General features: G+C 56.2%; 1 protein-coding gene across 1 annotated transcript in view; it reads left to right on the top strand.

The window, feature by feature from the left end:
* The first annotated feature begins 3,424 nt into the window (after positions 1-3,424).
* LMX1A (LIM homeobox transcription factor 1 alpha) overlaps positions 3,425-21,257 on the top strand; it is a 45,230-nt gene continuing 27,397 nt past the window's right edge. The window contains exons 1-3 of the mRNA XM_042785336.1: positions 3,425-3,646; positions 3,923-4,038; positions 4,669-4,855. Coding sequence (XP_042641270.1) covers positions 3,963-4,038; positions 4,669-4,855 — 263 coding nt within the window. The 5' untranslated portion in view covers positions 3,425-3,646; positions 3,923-3,962. The remainder of the gene's footprint in view (positions 3,647-3,922; positions 4,039-4,668; positions 4,856-21,257) is intronic.

The following is a 21,257-nucleotide window of genomic DNA, read 5'->3' as shown; positions in this document are numbered from 1 at the left end:
CTGGGCTGGGCCCTGGACTGCCTTCACCGTCTCACCTGAGCTCCCCTGAGACGCTCTCTCTGCTGCCTGGTTTCTCTGCTTGTCCCCTCTCCGTCTGTCCCAACACTCTGCTGCCCCATCAAAGGCCCAGGGGGGAGGCTGTGCTGACTTGTTACCTCCTGGAGCACCAGAGGGTATGGGGAGGAGGAGGAGGAAGAGGAGGAATTACACTGGGTAGGAGGCACGTGGGGCTCCCTAGAGCTGGTGGTGGCAGTGGGAAGCAGTGTGCGTATCCTCTTTCAGGGGATGGCTTTTATTTCACAGCAAGGTACACTGTGGTGGGAAGCACGATACAAAGAGAGAGAAGCCCTGATAAATCCCAGGCATTTGTCAGCATTAATGGACGAGGACCAATCTATACCTACACAAGGCTGCCATCCCATACATCTGTCTCCCTGTGCCCTCTGTGCAATTAGCTCTACCCGAGATGGGCTTGATTTGGGGGATTTCAGTGGTAAAGGGAGAGGATTTTATCACCCCGGGGGTATTTGACAGTGTTGTGGCTGTGGGCTGGTTTCTGGCTTGTCTCTCTACCGGGGCTGGCCAGCCCAGCTGGGTGTGCAGCAGCTGGTGCCTATAAAGGGCTGTGAGGGTGGTGTGCTCTTTACAGGGGTGTCTCTGGGTGGTGGGCAGGGCTCTGTCTTCTGGGTCAAGTTGCCTTCAGGTATTAAAGGCACCCTGATGATGCTGGCTAGCTGGCCCAGTGACTCCTGTCCCAAGGGAGGTGGCTGGAGCGTGTGTAGGGAAGCACAACTCATAATCACTCTCTTCCTTTGTCTCCTGTGTGCCTGCTTCTGGGTCCAGCCCTCCCTGCTCCCGCACGGTTCTGCATCTGCTTTGCTGGGCAGAGTTAAGGTGATACCAGGGGAGGGATCTGGCTGCCTGGAGCCATGCCTGCGGCTGTCCGCCCTTGGAGCTGAGTGCTGTTGATCTCCTTCCAGGAGTGAACGGTGGGGACCTGCTGGTCCACCCAAATTCCTCAGCACAAAACATGAGAGTTGGGCAACCCCTGTGAGGAGATGGCTGGGGTGTGTGTGTGTGTGTGTGTGTGTGTGGGATGTGCAGCTCCTCTTTCAATGCTGTGGGCTTGTTAATTTGGTAGGCAGCTTCTGTTTAATGCTGGTTTTCCCATTTTGCAGCACCTGCCTGCCTGCAGACCCTATAGCTAGAAGGAGAAAGTCTAGTGCTGCTTCTCTTCTGGTTTAATTCTCTTCAGCTGCTGATGTTGTGGGCTGCTGCACCTAATTCAGCCCTGGGTGAGCTAATTGTGGAAACCCTGGCCCTCAGAGGCCGCAGTGACCTGGCTGAAATACTCCCCCCATCTTTTGTAGGGCCATTGCCCGAGGTGAAGGCGTGCTTTGGGAGTGAGGGGATTTGGTGTGTATTTCTTACGTATGTTACTGGTTCACTCAGTGACCATCCTTCGCATGAGACCGAGTGTGCTCCAGTGCGTGTGATCTGTGCAGGAGGAGGTGCAGGGGTGTAAATCACAGGCAGCAGCACCCCACGTCAGCCCCCTCGACGTTAGGTGCTGCGCCCTTCCTCGAGCCTGATCCTTCCTAGGCTGAGCTGGGAGTTGTGTGCGAGAGCTGCGAGGTAAGACAGTCTCCAGACCCCTCCTCGCCTGGAGAGGAGGAGGAGGAGGGGGAGGAACACCATGGGGTGACATTTAGGGGTGGGGGGGAATGACTTCCCTGTCAGATGTTCCTGCATGCTCTGATCAGACCAAATGGGGTGGGCAGCCTGAGTATATAAGCAAGGTGCCCTGGGCAGGGTATTTCCACCCCACGGGGCTGACTTCTGGCTGTGTAGGGAACAGCTACTGCCCTGCCCAGCTCTGTGGCTCAGCTCGGGTGGGGTGGGGTGGCTGGTTTGCCCAGGGAGGAGGAATTGCAGCATGCAGTGTCTGGAGCCCCTGGTCATGCTGCAGTCCTTGCCAGGCTGGCGTCGTGGCAGTGGGGCTCCACTGGTTCTGGCTGCTCAGAAACTTGGCTGAAGCTTCTTGGAGACCTTCAGGAGAGACAAAGACAGAGGCAACAGAGCCCAGTGTCTCCCTGCTGCAGCTCAGCCTTCCCTGATGTGAGGGATCAGAGCAGCTTCCTGCTGACCTGTGCAGTGGTACCAATACTTTTGTGCCCAAGCCCCTAGTGTAGTTTACACTGGGATGCAGTGGGGTTGTCCCAGGACACTGTTTCCCACTCCCATGGGATTTTGGCAGGGTGGTGACCCACCCGTGCTAACCTATGGCCTCTCTCCTTCCTATGAGCTTCCCAAAGGACATGACCTTGGGCCCCTGCATCACTCACGTCATCTGGGCGTGGGGAACACTCCGTGACGAGGATGTCCCATAGAGAGGCTGGGAGCTCTCCTGTCCCTGGTGCCAAGGTCACCAGTGAACACGGGGAGGTGATGCCTCCAAAAACCTCCCATCCACGAGTCTGTAGTGGGTCCCTTGCAGCTCTGCAGCCGTTTCTGCCCTCCTAGCCAGGGAGGGGGGACCCGGCCCTCCCCTGTGCCAGGGGACCTGGTGGCCCCACTGCCCAGGCTGCTCTGGCAGCGGCAGGTACACGGCCCCGGGCCTGCGGGCCCCCTGAAACCCCCTGAATAATAGCGGCACACCCTTCCCCCCCCCCCCCCCAGGCAGGAGAAAAGGGGAGACCGAGGCAGGAGAAGAAATCACCGGGGCTGCGGGAAGGCTCCAAGTTTCAGCTTCCCCGCCCGGGCGGGATCTTTCCTCCGCGGGTTTCCCCTCCCCGAAACCGCTGCGGTTTGGTGGGGCCGGAGCGGCGTTTCCCCGGGGCCGCCCCCCCCCCCCCCCCCCCGCGGTACCGGCGCCCGGAGCGGAGCGAGCCCTGATCGGCGCCAGCCGTCACCGACGACGAGCCCTCCGGGGCCGCTCTCCGGCTTTGGTTTTGGTTTTTTTTTTTTTTTTTTTTTTCTCCCCTCCCAGCACTCATTTTCCTTAAATACTCCGGAGCGGCGGGGGAGCGCATCCGCCCCGGAGGATCGGCGTTCCCCCCAAACCCCCGGCCTGGGTTTCTCCTGGAAGTGGGGAGCTGATTTCCAGCCGGTTTCGCTACCGGGAGAAGCCGCGGTGGCGGGGCACCACCCTCCAATTTTTTTTTCCTCCCTTCTTCTTGTTAGCTTGCTTTCTAAGAAAAAAAAAAAAAAAAAGAAAAAAGAAAAAAAAAAGCCAGGGAGAGGAGCGGAGCCGGGGCTGCCCGGCCGTGCCCCCGGAGCCGGGAAGTGCCGCCGGCCCCTCGAGGCGTGGCGGGGCCGGTGCCTGCAGCCAGGCAGGAGAGCGGGGAGGAAACTTATTTCGAGTGGGGTGGAGAGGGGAGGGCAGGGGGTGGGGGTCGGGCAGGGAGGTATCAGCTCCAGGAAATGTGCCTTGGCAGCAGTCGGACGGGCGCTTCTCTGCAGGTTGGTGAGCTCCGCTCCGGAGCCGTCCAGGGCACGGCGGCTCGTTCCCCAGCCCGGGCAGCTCCGGCGGCGGGGAGACCGGCCCGGGGAGACCGGAGCCCCCGCAGGACCCCCCCCGGAGAGGTGGCTGCTGCCGTTTCTCCCGCCGGTTCCCCGCAGGAAGGCACCGCCCGGCCCGCCCCAGGTAAGCGGCCGAGCCCCACCGACGGCAGCCCCGCAGCCTCCCGTCCCGCTGCCGTGGAGGGGGGGGGGGGGACGGACACACACACACACACACACACGGACACGGGGGCCGCCCCCCACGTCGGGGCCGCGGGGCCGGTGGGACGCTGCGAACCCCGTAGAGGAGGGATGGGTCCGGTGTGGGGGTGTTTCTCCCTCTCGGCGGCAGGGAGGGAGCGGGGAGGGGAGCGGGCAGGCAGCCGGGGCTGAGCGCGGCGTGTCCGGGCTGTGTTGGCAGGCGGGCGGCGCGGCCCCCTCGCCCGGCCCGGCTCCCCACCATGCTGGATGGGCTGAAGATGGAGGAGAGTTTGCAGAGCGCCCTGGATCCCGCGGCCCCCTTCTCCTCCCTGCTGGGTAAGTCGGGGGGGGGGGGCACCCCGCTTGCCCTCTCGGGGACGCCAGCACCCCGCACCCCCCCACCCCTCAGGGTGGGGCACGGCCGGGCGGGCCCCGAGCGGTGGGCGCAGAGGGGGGGTCGGGGGTAACTCTCCCCCCGGCTCGTTGCTGCCCGGCGCCGCGCCGATCGCTTCGCCCGGGGAGCGCCGCCGGCGCCCGCCTTCCCCGCTCCCCTTTCGTTTCGGGATTGCGTTAAACTGTGTGCGCCCCCCCCGCCTCCCCCCGCCCCAGTGTAACGAAGGCCTTTCCTTCGTATCGAACAACAAATAATTTATTTTCTGTCGTTTCCCTTCGTTTTAATATCGGTTTCAAACAATCGCCCCCTCTCCGAGCTGCGGCTCCGCCGCCGCCTTTCCAAGAGGAACGAAATCGGGGGCTATGTCCCCCCCTCGGAGCTCCCCCAAGGCACAGGTCCCCCCCGCATCCCGGAGCAGCGCTCCGCACACCCCCCGTCCCTCCCCGGAGCCACCAACCTGCGCGGGGGAAGCGAGAGCAGCGGGATCCTCCGTCCATCCATCCCTCGCCCCGACCGTCTCTCCGTCCTCCTCTCCCTCCACCCACCCCTGCCCCCCGGCTCCTTCCCCGCAGGCAGAGCCGCGACCCCCAAGTCGGTGTGCGAAGGGTGCCAGCGAGTGATTTCGGACCGGTTCCTGCTGCGCCTCAACGACAGCCTGTGGCATGAGCAGTGCGTCCAGTGCGCGTCCTGCAAGGAGCCCCTCCAGACCACCTGCTTCTATCGCGACAAGAAGCTCTACTGCAAGCTGGACTACGAGAAGTAAGGGTCCCCCCTGCCCCCCCCCCCTCCTCGCTCCGCTCCCACCGCCTGCAAAGCCCCAGTGCCCCGCTGAAAGCGCGGGGGGCCGGGGAGCTCCGTGTGTCCCGAGAGGCGTCAGCTCTGCGGTGCTGCGTGGCGAGTTGTGCTTCTCCCCCGCGGCCTCGTCGCGCCCCGGCTCTCCCCTTTTCAGAGGGGTTTCGTTGCACTCGGTTTGCACCTTGCGAATTTAGGAGCCTTGTGTCGGGAGCCTGTGAGACCCCCAGCGCTGCGGAGGGACGGGGCCGAGTCTTTTCCCGTTTTCTCTGGCTTTATTTTCCTACAAAGTGTCCGCAGGGGGGGAACGTTATATCCTCCCTGACCTAGTCCTGGACGGGGCTATGTTCCTAGTATCCCCACAGGCAGGGCAATGCTGTTGCTCCCCCCCGGTTGGATGGGGAAACTGAGGCACTGGGCAGCGACCAGGGAAGGGCCCGCTGAATTCGGCGTGTTTGTATCACACACCGGAGGCTTTGCCTGCGCCTGGGGCTGCGGTGGAGCAGGAAATTTGGATGTAGGTGGCTAAAGCTTCCAGCCCCGACGCTTCCCCTTTGGCAAGTGTGGGGCTTGGGGGGGGGGTGGGGGGGTGGGGGAGGAAAATGACAATGAGAAAATTATTTTTGCTTTTTTTAAAAAAAAAAAACCTTTCCAGTGGGAGTGGGGAGAAGGCTGCTGAGTCTTTCCCCTCCTGCAGCCGCTTTCGTTTTTTCCTGCTCATCCCACCCTTGCCATCCCTGCCGGACCCTACTCCCTGGCCGGCTTTCGGAGCCGTTAAATTTGTTTTACCTCTGGGCTGGTTGTTTCTTGAGGAGGGTGTAGGTGGGGAGCCGGATCCCTCGCTATGGCGATAGCACGGCTGCTGAAGCCCCACGATTTAATTCCCAGGTCGCTGTTATATGGGAAAACAGTTGTCGGCGATGCTTTTGCCCCTGGCCTTTGGTGGGTTGGCGAGCGTGCCGGGGGCTAGCCCTGCTCCAGGCCTTTTTAAAGTTTTTTTTTTTTGTTTTTTTTTTTTTTTTTCCTTTAAGTCCCATATTGTGGGTCTGAGTTTAATCACTATGGATACAAGGCAAATTGAAAGCAGAATTTCTGCGTGTGACCTTGTTTTCAAATGTTTACGAAAGAGCGGAAGAATTAGCTGCCGCGAGAGTGGAAAGGAGAGAGCTGCGTTACGGGTTTTTATTTTTAGGCAAAAATTTGTCGAGATTGGGTGCGCTGCTTATTTGTCTGTAGAAATTTAGCTACCGGTTCCCATATTTTTCCGACACAATTTAATTTGCATTTTCTGCTTTATCAGTGACTCTGTTGGGAGCGTTAAGGGGAAATTGGGGTGACTATTACTGCAGAAATGCCGCTCCAGCTTGCAGCACGTGTGGGTTTTACTCTCTGTGCATTTGCCTGCAGCTTCTGAGCTCTGGAAGCCGGCTCCAACCCGAAACCCTCCTCCTATGTCTCTTGGCTGTGAAAGAAATCGGTGCCGCGGTTGACTTCTTGCTGTGCCCTTCTCACTGTCGGGATGGACAAGGATGATTGGGGGGGCGGGGGGAAAGTCACAAATATTTCCTAGGGTCCAGCAGTGGCATCATTTCTCCCGGTTCTTTCCCAACTGCGTTTGGGTTGGTGACTTTTACCCGAGCCGGGGAGCGGGCTCTGCGGCAGGCGATTTCCCCAAGGCGTGATTTTAGCCCTGAACTGCCGCCGGCCTATTCCCCTCCTGCACCCTCCTGCCCCTTGCTATCATGTTGCTGTCATCTTGAATTTTATTTTATTTAATTTTTTTTGGTGTGGGGCTGCAAGTCCATGTCCCTGCTCCTTCCATCCCGCCGGCGGGGCTCTCTGCTGTGCCGGTGCTGCAATGCTTTACCTGGGGATGGCAGGGAGTCCAAAAGAGCTATTCCCTGTGGGGCTCTGCAGAGCTTTACATATGACTGTATTTAACAAAAAACCCCCTTCCTTTGCCCAAACTGTCTTTTGGGCTGAGCGTTTTCCCCACGTGCAGGAGGACTGTGCCTGCCTCGGCCACGGTGCCGACGCCGGTAACAGTGTGAAACACGCAGGGGAAGAGCCGCTGCTCTTGGACTGAGCTAATTATCTCGAGCCGATAGCTGGTTAATTATCACGGGTGAGTGACACTCCTTGCACAGGGCGATGGTGTAAAGCGGCCGATCCTCCCCGCGGCACTGGTGGCCGTGCTGGGCTCCGGGGGTCTCTCGGGTGGGAGGGCTGGGGTGTCTGCGTGTGAAACGCCGGTGCTGGGGGAAGCGGTCGGGATCCTACCTGCCAGCGTCGGGGTGTTGCTGGTTTTGTTTTGTGTGTGTTTTTTTTTTTTTGTTTTGTTTTTTTTTTTTTAAATTGTTTTCTTTTTAATTGAAAGAAGGGATTTCTCCAGATGGTGAGTACTGGGATGTTTTACCAGAGATGAGTAGGTGCAGTATTTTCTGACACGTATCTTTGCTCTGTGAGCTCCGTTTATTACGAGGCTGCAGAGGGTTAATGGTAGAGCCTGAGACGGCGGGGTTATGCCTTCAGTTATAAATACACCCATGGAAAGTGTTACGGGCGTTTTCAAGCGAGCATCTGACTTGCCGGACTCTAGAAATTGAGGAATCCTTTATTAAAACACATGTTTTACATTTCTTTGTCTTTCATAAAGAGGAAGACCTTGGGAGAGGACCTGGAGAGGGATGGATTAAAGACTGGGGATACCAGGTCAGGTCTCGGCATCTCTTTGGGGTGCTCAGGGCCCGTGGGCAGTTCGGACAGTGATGCCGGCCGGGGACTCAGGGGGCCGGGGGTCACTCTTGGACCAGTTTCCCCGGCGCTGGCGGGGAGGGCTCTTGGGGAGGGACTGCTCGAGCCTGTGCCCCTGGGACGGCGTCTATTTGGGGCAGAGGACGTTCGTTACAGAACATCCTGAATCTCGCGGCAGCCCCCGGCGCTTGTCCAAACCTGATAAGTCTCAACTATGACAAGGTTCAGGCTTCGCCCTGGCCGGCTCCTCGACTGCAGAGCGGCCCCGGGGACGCGCCCCGGCTGTGGGGCCCCCGTGTTGGTGACTGGGGGAGAATGGGATTTTGTGGTAGAAGACTGGGGGGAGGGAGAGGAATGTCAAACCTAGTCGTAAATGGGGAGGGGTGCTGGAGGTGATAGGAAGAGTGGGGCTCCCCCAGAAGCTTAAAATCCACATGAGGATGGGAACTGCTGAGCCCCACTTATCCAGAGGTGATTCACAGTGGGTTTGCACGGGCCAAGCAGGCCCGGAGCCGTAGGGAGGACCTGGAGCCACGGGGATGTCCCCATCCCGAAACCCCGCGTTTAGGCGATGCCGACGGCGTGGAAAAACCCCGCGGGCCGGTTCTGGCGGGGGGCCGGTAGTGGTGACAGCGGTGCGGTCGTGACGGGGGGCGCAGCTGGGGAGCGTGGCGACGGCGGGACGGCTTGGCACGTCCCCAGCCGCGGCGCAGAGCCCCGGCCCCAGCCCCGGCTGGCAGGAGCAGATGGCCAGCACATCTCGGAGCAGGGCTGGCATGTGGGCGCCGGCAGCGGAGGGGCGGCCGCAGCCCCCGAGCCGCCACCGCCGTGCCGGGCTCCCCGGCCGAGGGAGGCAGTTGTGTGATGCTCGCCCTGTCTTCGCGCGGCTTGACGGCTCTGTGCCGGTGCCAGCTTTGGCGCCGGCATCGCAAAGCTCCCCTTGCTTGGCTCTGAAATCCCCTGCTCCCGGAGTCATGGGGTTGTGTGGGTGCCTCCACCTCCTCCTCCGTGAATTAAAACGAGGAGGCGCATCCGGATGCGAAGGGGGGGGGGGGGAGGGAAAAAAAAAAAAAAAAATTCTTCCAACCGCTGAACGCACACAAAAGACAATGCGTGCGCAGAAACCCATCGATGTTGGGTTTTAAAAATCACACCCAGCATCTTGGTACGGGGGATGAGCTTGAATCCCCAGCAGCGTGGTCCTGGCAGACCGTGGCTGGATCTGCCCAGCTCGGGGCAGCGCGGCCTCCGCTCGCCCGCTGGAGGCTCGTCTGGCAGCTGCCGGGGTAGAGGAGAGAGGGGGAAGAGGTTTGAAGCATGGTGGCTGTTTATCTTGTGTTTATCTTGCTTATCGTGGGTAATGAATGGCATTGAGCGGTTAGCTGCAAACCGTGGTGCTGCATCCTTGGCCCAGAGGGGGTGTGAGAAGGCGAATCCCAAACAGATTGAACGAATAAGGTGACGCCAGTTCTGAACCCTTTTGGGCAGCCTGGTCTCACCGGTTGGAGACTTCCGATGGTCTGGGGGGGGTTGTGCTGGTGATTTGCAGTCCTTTGCCTTCCCCAGCCTGGAGAAAAGGGACTTTTTGCTCCTCTTGTGGCTGATGGGAGAGAACAGTCCCTCCAGAGAGCCACGGGTCAGCCCAGCTAAGGTGCGATGTGCCCTCCAGATGTCCTTTTCCCTTCCTGTAGGGCATCCTCAGGGGGAGGGCGGTGCTAATTTGGGTTTCTCCAGCTGGCCAGGCGCTGGGGGCAGTCAGGCTGGCCTGGATGGGGTAGCAGAGCACGTGGCAGCTCTGCAGCCCGATGTCTCTCTTGCCAGTATCTCTTTTCCCATCCCTCAACCTTCTCTTCTAGCGCTTCCCATCCTTCTTGCCCGCTCTCCATCCCTCACCCAGCACCTCATCTCCCCTAGAAAAACCCTCTTTGTCCTCACCCTCTTTTCCACAGCTCCTGGAGGAAATGTGCTGACTCTTTTGCGGGCTGGGATGAATGTGGCTCTGGGACAGCCAAATTTGGTCTCATCCCTGCCAGGGATGCAGTGGTGGGTACTTCCCGGCTGGTCCTTTGTTTTTTTTTGTTATTAAGTCACCTTGTTATGCTGGATGGCGGGGAGGGGAAAGCAGGGAAGCACCGGGATGTGGTGATGAGAGGGGTGTTCTGGAGGCTGCTGTGGGATCCAAGCTGGAAGAGCGAGGCAAGTAAAATAGGCCTTGCCCCTGTCCCCACTGCCCCCCGTTCTCCTGCGCACTGCTCGTGGGGCTCCCCCTTTCCAAAGGGAGTGGAGACGAGATTTGGCATCTTGCCCCTTCCCCCTGCCCTTAATTAGATTTGTGCCTTACAATTAATGTTTCATAGAAAGGCCTGTAATGGAGTGACGTTTGGCAGCTTGGGAGCAAGGCAGCTGAAGGTACTCATCATCTGTCCCTCTGTGGTGGGGACAGGGTGGCTTTGGGGTCACCCCTTCTCCTGCTTGTTAGCAGTGGGACCCTGGAGGCTGCGCGTTGGTGTCGGCAGAGCTGGGACCTGAGCTTCTCTGGGACTCTTCACGGTTTTTGCCATCTTATTTTAGACCTGCAATGATTTTTTTTTTTTTTTTTTTTTTTTTTTTTTTCCCCCGTGGCACAGGGCTCCCTGATCAGCCCCTGACGGGGTGCTTGGAGCTGGGGGAGCTGCTTCGTATCTTTGTAATCCTGATGAAGGCGCCGAAAAGAAATCAGCTTGGGGGAAGAAAGGAGGGTTTGTTTCGGTTTGATGAGAATTTTGTCTCCACCAGCTGGAGAGACAGCTGGGGTCCTCTCCTGCCCCGGCTCGCCAGCCCTCGCCTCGCCGGTTCTTCACCTGCTCGCAGGCGCAGGGAAGGATTTTCCAAGCCGTGGGTTGAAGAGAGCCCGCAATTTGCTTTCTTGCTCAGTCCCTCCTCGGGGAGCTTTCTGGCAGGGTCTGAACCCCATGCTGCAGTCACCCCGGCCGGATTCGGAGAGGGTGGTGGTTCTGGGGTGTTAGCCGTGCCGGTGTGCAGGCGGGATGTGCTGGGGAGGCTGAGCATACCCAAAGCTGCACCGGTTTCTGACTCTGATCCTGCACACTCGCCCCAGGGTATGGCCAGGGGGACCCCAAAGCACCCACTGCCTTGGAGGGGGAGAAGGTGACGCTGGGGGTCAGGGTTGGTTTCCTGCTCGCAAGGTTGCAAGTCCTGCTTCTGGCTGTGGAGGGGGAAAACCCAACAGTTTGAAACAGGTTTGGGTCTGGATTCACAGTTCCTTGCTTCTGATGAGCCCCAGAGTGTGCAGCCCAGGAGGGATACTCAGTACATCCCACATCCTGGATATTTTTTCTCTCAGGATACTCTTTGTCCCTTTGTGCTTCATTTTGTGTCCGGCTCGTGCCCTCTGCAGATGCAAACATGGGGTGAAGACTCTGGCATCGGCGCGGGGACAGGGGATCTGGGCTGGAGGATTGTGCCTCTGCCTGCGATTTAAGAAAGTATCTCCTCTGTAACAGGAGTAAAGAGTAGCTTCACAGCAGGGAGAAAATATTTGGATTTTATTAGGGTGGAATACTGGGGTTGACCCAAAATAATATTTTTGTTCCCATAAATGTGTTTTCACGAGAAGTTTGAATTTCTGTATATTTGTAAGGGATTTCAGAAGGGAGAAGTGGGGGGGCATTAACGGTGCTCCCTGACATGGCAAACACTGCGCGGACGTGTGTGAAAGCCTGTAGCCACAGTTATGCGAGCCCGTAACTTCAATTTTGCTCCTCGATACTTTTAACCAGGAAGGAATCCTGCCTGGGCAGAAGGAAGCCAGCCAGTCCCCGGATATCTTCTCCTGGGGCTATTGGCCCTCAGGGGCAATGGATGCACCCGGGTTGTCTCGTGCGTCTCCATGAAACCAGCAGGCATCTCATTGCAGATCTGTTTGAGGGTTTTTTTTTTTTTTGTTTTTAAAGAGCATCAAACCTTGGTTGCCCAGGAGAGGGGTTCTGTAATCCCTGGCTTCCCACCCCAAATATTTGCGGACAGCCAGATCCCAAAGCTTTAGTGGGAGGCGTGAGGCAGGCTGAGCGGTGCCGTGCTGGGGCTGTGCTGGCGGCAGGAGCACAATGTCGGGCTGGTGGCACTGGTCCCTTGTTTATTTGAGGGGTTTTCTATCAGATGGCTCTGTCTTCCTGCTTATCTGTTTTGTTGGGATCTTATTAACAAAAGTCCAATTTCTTCAGCTTGTCAGGGATCCATCAGGTGCTCCGCATCTTGTAGACTGGCTATTTGGAAATGGTGTTTTCTCCCTTTGAGTTTTCAGGAGGGTGACGTGTGCATTTCTCAAGACAGGGGTGAAATAATGTTATGTTCAATAGAAACAATTTATTTTCTCACATTGCACTTGCTTGCATGCACCTACCTGTTTTCAGTAAAGCATTTCCCGTGTCCATGAATATAATCCTGTTTTAGGGTCAGGTCTCCTGCATTGGTGCCTGGTCCAGGTATGATGGGCCATGTCCACACGCAGGAAAAAGAGCTGAGACTTGGCTCTTTCACCCATGAAATGGAGCTGGAAATATGAATCTCACTGAAAAAAGGTTTCATTCATCATCAGAAGTGCTTTGAGCATCTTGCTGGGCAAGTCTGAATGCCGGGCATGAATTCTCAGTCTCTCTCCAGATTTGCCTAATTTTTATGTGATGCCTGTCTTTGTGTTTTCCACCTTGGGCCACCTGTGACTGAAGGCGACTGAGAGCTTGTGTTGCAGAAATACCGGCTCCTCCCAGGCACGAATCGGTAGGATTAAGGCATGAATCGATAGGAGAAGGCACGAATCGGTAGGAGGACCGCTCTCCTCCGTCTCCCGGCACATCCCGGCAGGCAGCGGTGCTTCCCCTTGTCCGAGGGTCGCTGGGGCTCTGTGGCTGCAGGTGAAAGGCTCGCCCTGCGTGGAGGCATCCTGCTCTTCCGTGGGGCAAATGCCTCGAAGGGCAGAGGACGCTGGAGGAGTCTTCCTCGCCCGGTACTCGTGCTTTGTGAGCCCGTCGGGGCTCGGCATTGATCCTTCCCAGCTGCTTCCCCGTCACTGTCGGTCTGTACATTGTCTCTCGCCGCTCCCTACCCTTCTCCTTCCCTCGTGGGCTTCGTTCCCTAACGCTGCTCTTAAGGAGAGCTTTCTGTCCTTGACAGCGGAACAAATCCCTTTTCACGCGACCATCCCTCCTCGGCCCATTGTCCTCCACCCCCGCCGCCACCGTGCAAAATCTCCCTCCCCGGTTTGTCTGTTCCTCTGGAATGATAACCACCGTCGCGGTGGGGCGGCGAGCCCCCCAGATCCCTCCGGGCAAGGTCCCCTGCCCTGCAGGGGAGCAAAGTGGGGTCTTAAAAGCACAACAAGAAGCAAGGGCGATTCCCGGAGAATCTGCCATTTGGATGCAATTCATCTCTTTGGGACGTACATCCTCTCCTCTGGTTTTGTGCTGCGGAGCTCCTTGGATGAACCTGGAGCCCGTGTGTACCGAGAGCTCCTTCTTCCCTGCCTGGAGCCAGCGGGACCACATTATAAGTTGATTTTTCACTGCATAACATCGCCCAAGGTAGCTAAGCAGGAAGAAGAGGGAGGTGGGAATTTTCTCTTTGCTATTGAAAGCTCAGGGAAGCATTTGGCAGGAAAAATTTGGAAAGTGGAGAGAAATAGGTTAAGGGACCTGCAGACAGTTCTCAGCTGCAGCAGGTTTTTTATTTTAAAGACTTAGTGTTGTCATTTCTTCCCTCCGACCCCTGCCATCGTAAAAACATAGGGATACTTCCATTGTCAGAATTTCTGCTTGGCATTTGCTAGCTTTGTTGGGTCTTAATTCCTGAAAAACAACATCTTAGCTGTGCAAAATGTTGCTAACCTCTGCAGTATTGTATCTAAACAGGAGGTGGGAAATGCAACTTAAGAAATGGCACGTGTTTGCAATTGTATCCATGAGGTGAGGGGTGTGTGTGTGTGTGACTTTGATGCCATCAGATGAATAAATTCACAGATGCTGATAGTGGAGGTGGACATTTGTACCAAAACAACCCCAAAACTCTTGCTCAATGGCTACTGTGTTGAGCATGGATTTGGGCTGCTCTACAATGCACTCCTGGGGCATCTTTTCCATTTCTGGTCTTAAAGAGGATAGTCCAGGCAACAGGAGAGGAGGGAAGGGCAGATGTACCGTGTGTGCAAGACCTCAGCCCTCGCTGGGTGTTGAGGATGGGGCAACAGTCTCCTCTCTGCTTGCAGAGCACTTTCCGTGGGCTCCTGCAAGGGTTGCCCGATGGAGATGCTGAACTCCAGGTCTTGGCTGCAGGGAGAGCTGAGAGCACCTTGGTCACCCAAACTGTGTCGGTGACCCAACCGTGCTCTTGGCTTGGGCTCCTGGGGTCTCTGGAGCGGTGGGATGGCTCAGGCTCGTGTGTCTTGGAGTCCTGCTTGTGCCAAATGGGTGGCCCACTGGGTTGGCGATGGGGAGATGAAATACTGAATTATTCATCTCTCAGCACCTCCGCTGCCGGGCAGAGTGCTGGAGTGGTTTCGAGCAGATCCTTTTAAACAGTGCTGTGGACGTGGGAGCTTGGTTAGGAGAGCCATTAAGTGTTTGAATCTTCTTGATGCCTGCTCAGGTGAATGTTTCTCCTTCCTTCTGCATCTATAATTATGAAAGGCTGAAAGAGCAACCTCAGCGGACTGGCTTAAAAGTTTAATGAAGCTTAAGGTCTCGTAGGTTGCGCTCTTGAGCCTGAGCTTGTTTCAGCTCTGGCCGTAGGAAGGAGGGTTAACCAGAAAGGAGGAGAGGCTTCCTGCATGCATTACCTTGAGGACATTAAAACCCACGTTGATGGGGAGGTGCTGTTATGGAGATGGATTAGGAGAAGATAATGGGAGAAGACATCAGAGATGGGTGAGGGGCCCTGCGTGGGGGAAGTAGGTCCGAGTGTGGCGTTTCTCCTTGGCAGGGGGAAAGCTGACCATGGCAGGGATGAGGTTTGGCGCCGTGCAAGGTGCGTGCGTGACGGATGCCCTCCGCTCTGCAGCTCCAAACCCAGGCCGCGCTGATGGATGGGTGCCAGGGTGCAGCAGGATTGCTGGTGGCTCACCCGATCTGTCTGGTGTAACACGCTTCTCGCAGCGCGCTCCAGAGACGCTCTGGGCTGGGGAGGGTTTTCGGCGTGCCCACGCTGGCAGTCTCCGGCTGGTCCTGGCACGAGCCAAAGCGTCTGTGCCCTTGGCAGGGTCTTTACAGGGGTTTCTTCTGCAGCACAGAATTCACCTTTGCACCTTTTTTTGGCTGGCTGAGACGTGGAGCCGAGAGCCCGAGGAGCCGGCTGGTGTGGGGCTGGGGGAGAAGCGTGCTCTCTCCAGATGTGCTGCGTTGTGAATCTCCTCCGGATCCCGGTTTTAGGTTCATGGTAAGGGTTTGCAGCAGCAAAAACCTCTGGCCGAGCGCGCTGAGCTCCTGCCCGCTCCCAGCCCTTCGCCTTTCTCCTCCCCTCGCCTCGTGGTAAAACTGGATCTCTTTATGGCTGGAGCAAAGATGGAAGAAACGTGATCGATGCTTTGATGCTGGGGTACGTGTGGGGACACGATTAGCTTCACGGGAATTCTGCTTCGTGGCCAACCGAGCTCAGAGGCACTGATGCTGCTCAGCCTTATCCAGACAGGGTGACATGAAGCGATGAATCTGGCTGCTAAATCAGAGAGCCCAAATCCACCCTGCTCTACTGGGATGGCCCATCCCCATCCTCCAGAGAAAGTGCAATTTCCCTGCCAATGATGTCTTTATGCTATTTCCAACCACATAACAAAAATCCCAGGAACTCCCTGAATCTTTGGCTTTTAAAGTAAGTATACCCCCACCTCGAACTGATTTTCTTTTTGCCTGTTTCAGGCATTTCTGCTGCCAGATATCAGCCTTGGTCCTTCCCTCTCCGGCCTGATGCCTGCAGAGCACTGTTCTCTCACAGAGCAGCTGCTGGCCTCACCTTGGGGCGATGCTTTGCAGGTCTCCTTGGGCGGCGGGGGAAGCACCTCAGGCACATTGTGGGTGAAGGGTGCTAATGAAACAAAAGCCAAATCTATGTCTTCCCCTTTAGTGCCTTCATGCTGGAAAAGTGCAGCGAAAGTCAACCAACAATGCATCTTGTCGAAGCTGTGTTTTTTTTTCCATGAGGATTAGTGGTTCAAGAGCGGGGATTTTCAAACTGACAAGACCTTGGCAGAGAAATAATTATAGGATTTTTATTCTTTGTGTTTCCTGAGGAGTTCTAAATGACTTTTTCCCTTGGGGCATTTTTTTTGAGTCCACAAAAAGGGGGGAAAAAATTATGTGTTTCCTCAGTGTCCTTGAAAATATGCAAGATGTTTGTGGAGACCATTCAAGTTTCAGCTATAAGATGTTTTGCGTCTGTATGTTTGCTTTAATCACGTCCAATCAACCAAAGTTTCTTGGCTGGTGATGCCTCAGAAATGGATCTTAGAAATGGGAGATGGAGGGAGATAGATGTGATCACTTCTCGGACATCTCAGGAATGTGCGTTTTGCCTCTGTAGTATATTCTCTGGGGTTTTTACCCCACTCCTTGCTGTAAGAGAAGATTTCTGGGGCTAGCAGAGCTGGTTTTCCCCGTCAATATTCATTATTTGCTTGTGCCGAGTTGCTGCCCATCCCGCTGGGAAGGCAGGGCCGTGCCCCTTTCGTCAGCATCCCGCCGCAATTCCCGGGGGCTGCGAAGCGCGGCAAGGCTCGCCCAGCCCTGTCCTCCGCTGGGTCCTCTCCCCGCCTGCACCTCCATCCTGACCGCTTTGGCCAGCCTTCTGAATTTTAAAAAAGGCAGCATGATGTGAAAAAAAAAAAAAAAAAAAGAGCCACTTGGGGCCGGTTGAGGGCAGCTCTAAGGCACACGTGAGCTTATGCCTTTTATCACTAGCAAAATTCAACCCCTATAAATTTCTCTGCAAGCCCCTAACATCACACCCCAATTTTCTGAGCACGCTGGACATCTCTGTGTCGCAGCGTGTTTTACTGCAGCTCAGTCCCAGCCTGGAGCTCTTTACTCCCTACTTTTTTTGTCCCCCTGGGAAGAGCCCTCCGGAGGATGCTATCCTAAATCCCAGCTATCCCATGCCTGACTGGGGAGCGGGTATCTATCCATCCCTGATACTAAACGCCACTTGCAATGTAAGGGGGGACCTGGGAGAGGACCCTGCTGGCGTTTACACTCACCGCAATATAAAAGGGCAGTGCTGGGGCCTGGAGGAGCCGTGTTATTGCATCCGCTGCCAGAGCTCTCCCCCCGGGATTACTGGCGCAATATTCCCACCGTCGGCAAGGAGGGGTGAGGGCGGGCTGCTGTTAATAATGGTGTTGCTCTACCTTGGCTTTATTAAGTGAGGGAAGCCTCCGTTCCTCGCGCCACAGGTGGGTCTGGGTCTGGGCTCCATGGCGAGAGGGAAGGGGGGGTGGGGGCAGTGGGGAGATGGTGTCTGAAGTAACCAGAGCTGCTCGATGGAGCGGGGGGAAATGGCAAGAGGGGTGGCACTGATATCTCGGTGGGGTGTCCTGCCCTGACCTCCCCCGGGCTCCGTCCGACTCACCCCATTCCCCTTGGCCCTTCATCTCCCTGGGGACTATGGCATTTAGTGAGTAGGGTGGTAAACACCTTGCTTTCCCCATTCCTCCCTCTTCTGAAGACCCTCTTAGGGTAGCTAAAGTCTGGCTGAGCTTGTGAGGAGGCCACAATGTAGCCCCAGATCTTACAAAGTCCCTTGTGCCCTGCAGATGTGGCAGGTGACGCTGCAGAGGGACGTGGTGCCAGGAGGGGACCTCCCTGTCCCATCTCTCCTCTGCCCCAGCCATCGTTTCTCAGGGGAAAAGGGGTTTTCTCTCATCTTCCCCTGTCCAGACGCTGTGAATCCCACTAAAACTTTTGACTGGAGCAGGGATTACGTGCTCAGGTTTCAGCCCTTGTCTGCGAGTGGTGTAAACTTTCTGCCGGAGCTCAAGTGACATTTTGTGGGAGATAGGAGAGTATTAAGTGTTGGTCCTTGCAGATAAAAATAGCTGCTGGCCCGACGACGTTTTCTGTCGTCTTGTCACTGGTCTGACCCGGGTCCATCGCCTCCACGCTGGCACTCCCCATCTGGTCTTTTCTTGGCGTTGGGTGCTGGGGGGACCCGCAGCCCGGCCTGGTGCGGTCCCGCTCTGAGCATCCCCACGTGCCTGTGTCAGCAAGGCTCCTTTCCTCCCGTAAGCACGGCGGCCGGCACGGTGCTGGGCTCTCCGTGTAGGCTGGAGGGCAAACCCGAGCAGGAGCAGCAGGTCCCGGGTTTGTGTTCACGGCGGCTGGAAGGAACCGCTGTCCATCCCGCTCACTGTGAGCCCGCCCTAACCAAGCGCAGCGTCCCCCCTTCCCCCAAATCAGATCGAAGCAGGTACCCCAGACTGCCCCTTATCGCAAACCTTGCTGCTAATGTGGGAACTCTCCTGATTACAGGAGTCCTCATGCGTGCACACGTGTCTGCCTCTCTGTTTTTCCCGTTGCTGCGTTTCAGAGCTGATGTTTTCATCCTGAGGTTATAGCCAGAGCTGGCTCGGGGCCCCTCAGCAGCATCGGCAGAGCTGACTTTTGCCGCTCCAGAAATGCGGGGCTGGGGCCGGTCGAAAGGGAAGGGAAGGAGAGGAGAAGGAGGGAGCGGCAGGATCTGGCTCACTGCTGAACTGGGACCAGATCCGCTGCTGGGAGAGGCTCTCCCACCCTGCTCGCCCTGTGCCTTTCCCGGGCTCTGCTTCAGAGCAGCATCCGCCCGTTCCACCTCCAAAAACAGCCAGTGTGGCTCTGGAAGAGCTTGGGTACAGCCAGTAGAATGGCAACAGGGACAATTTTTCCTGGTGTTGAGCCTTTCTGTGTCATGACTGGGCTGGGAAGTCCCCAAGCGTTGGTTTCTGTGGACTGGGCATCCTTTGAGGGTGCCCCCATTCCGACTGCTGCTTCCTCTGACGTCTCCCAGAGCATCGTTCTCCTCAAGGATCTCTTCATGGACCTCCTAGCTGCACAGTCAGGCTGCTTTCAATGCAACCTTTTAATTGCAGCCCTTAAATACCTTTCCCAAACAAGTGAAGGCTTTTGGGAACAGCATCTTTTCCAGGTTCCCTTCACTCTGTGCTCCAAGGCCCACCCACTGCTGGGGGAATTCATCATCTTGCATGGTGTCATCCATCAGATGAAGCATTTTTCCCGTCAGAAGTAAGGAACGAGGTCCTTGTGTGTCTGGAGCTGAACCGATGTGCGATGGCACTTGGCCACTTACAGTAGTGGGCGAGTACTGAGCCCCTGCCAGGAATTCTTCCAGTGGGATCGGGAACGCTCTCGGGTGTTAAATTTGTCCTGCGGCGTGTAACCTCTAAGTAGACCCCGTCGTGTTTTGTAACGGATCATATGATGCCGGTGATGGCAGCCGCCCGCCCCGCGTTTCAAGGTCAGCGCTGAGCTCGGGGCCGGCGGGGCAGCTCCTGGCTGCAGCCTCGCTGGGCCACTGAGCCACGCTGCCGGGCTCCGCTCCCTCCCGGGGTAAAGCCTCAGGACCTCAGGCTTGGCAACGGAGGCTGTTTCGCTCCCGGCTGCTGAGGCTGCAGCCCGTATCTCGGGATTTCCCCTTGCCAGGCTGGCGTGCTCCTTAGGACCAGCGTGGCTCCGGGATGCAAACCCTGCCCGTGTCTATCCTGCAACCCCTTGAGGGTTTCTCGTGTGCCACCGACACGATATCTCCACATCTGGAAACTCGCTGTCCCTTAGCCAGAGCCTCTGCATCAGATGTGACTCCATCTCCTGAGAGTTTTACAGCATCATGCTAAGGACGGGCCCTTCCAGCATACGTATAGACAATATTCTTGCTCTCAGTGCCTTGAAATACCTCCCAGTAAGGACTTCATCTCGTATCCCTGAAGCTGGGGGAACTGCTATGCAGGGAGGGGTTTGCTGGCAGAGGTGAGGAGCGCAGGGTCCTTGTCTTGGTGGACAACCAATGCAGTGATGCTGCTGCCTGCTCTGTCCCTCGGCACCCAACCTCTCGCAGAAAAGCTTGGCCATCTTCACGGAGGAGTCTCCCACAATCTTTACCAATAAATAAATATTTTAGGCCCATCACTGTATCAAGCAATTAGAAGGGATTTTTCAGACAGGTCGTTAAATAAGAATTAGTGGGGGTTTAAAATATTAATGGACAATTGGCCCTCGCTAGTTCTCTTGTTACATGAACGTTTCATTTATAATTTGGACCCAAGTTAGGATGTGCTGAGAGATGCTCAGGCTGCAGCCTGTGCACGGGGGTTAACGCGGTGCTCTCTCCTGCCAGAAAATAATAAAAGCCAGGGACTGTCTAGGGATTGTGCGTGAAGGATTAGGAAGAGGATATGCACGGGCCTGTCTGCAGCTGGTTGAAGTCTAGTGCAGAAGGGTAAGCCTGGAAATCATTGCTTTCTGATGGCTGTGAGGGGGCCAGTGTGGAAAGGGAGCTTGTCTCCTAAAACCTGGGGAGCCAGCCGATGTTTTTAGTGGGAGGCAGTGAGTGGATCCTCTCTCCCTGAGATCTCTGTGCTGGCCGGGAAGGAGGAAGCACCATGGGGTGGATGATTCTGCCCTTGCTTTCCAGGTGCTGCAGTTGTTTGGTGGGAGTGGAGGATACTGGGCTCTAGGGGTTGGGGTTTTTAGTGTGAGCAGAGAATACTGAGCTCCAGGGACTGGGATTTTCCACCTTTCCGTGGGATGCTTCGTCAGATCTACAGATTCTGTTGGGAGTCTGGCTTCATCCACATCATTATCTGTGGCTTTTTGGTTTTTAAAGCTCCAGGTTCTGGAGTCAGGGGATTCAATGAAGTCCTCCCCTACCTTTCAGTAGGGAACACTTCTAGCTCTCTGGCTCTAGGAAAAGCTGGAGGATGCTCAGGTCTTGCATTTGTTTGTCTTCTTGACATTGGCAGTGCAGTTCCCTGAAACGATCTCCTTGAGCTGGCTCGGGAAGCCAGAGTCACAGCTTTCCAGTTTAGCGCGTGCATCAAGATTTCCTAGCGTCAGTTATTCAGCATTAGGATTTACCTTGCAACCACCACGCTCGCGGAAGGTCTCTGCTGAGATGGAAGGCATCTGAATTCCCCAAGGCGAGTCAGAGCTTTATGGCCCTCACCCAAGAGAAGCACGTTGCTTTTGTGGCAACTATTAATTGCTTCCTGAATTTAAAAAGCATAAACAAACTCACTTGCCGGGGAACGAGTTACCTGGTGGATAAATGCTTTGCCATTAATGCGTGGCTGACCCTGGTGATCCTGTGAGGACCAGAAGAGCTTTCAAAGAATTTACCAGAAACCATTTCAGGGGAGGTTGTGTGTTGTAAATCCTTAAGTTAATGGGGTGGAGGGAATTAGATTAGATAATAGTTTGCAGAAACCAGGCATGATTCCTCACTGAGGATCTTGAGATCATTAGAAACGTGACACAGTGAGGAGAGGCCCCTGTGCGTCTTTATCCCAGTGACCAGTGAGTGAGTTTACAACCTGGAAAATGAGATTATCAGAGGGTTTGTTTTACACGCCGCAATAACGAGCGAT

Source organism: Tyto alba, unplaced genomic scaffold (assembly GCF_018691265.1).
Source record: "Tyto alba isolate M040663 unplaced genomic scaffold, T.alba_DEE_v4.0 Super-Scaffold_1000006, whole genome shotgun sequence".
Classification (NCBI taxonomy): domain Eukaryota; kingdom Metazoa; phylum Chordata; class Aves; order Strigiformes; family Tytonidae; genus Tyto; species Tyto alba.
Note: the sequence above shows the minus strand (reverse complement) of the source record. Positions and strands in the feature narration are given on the sequence as shown.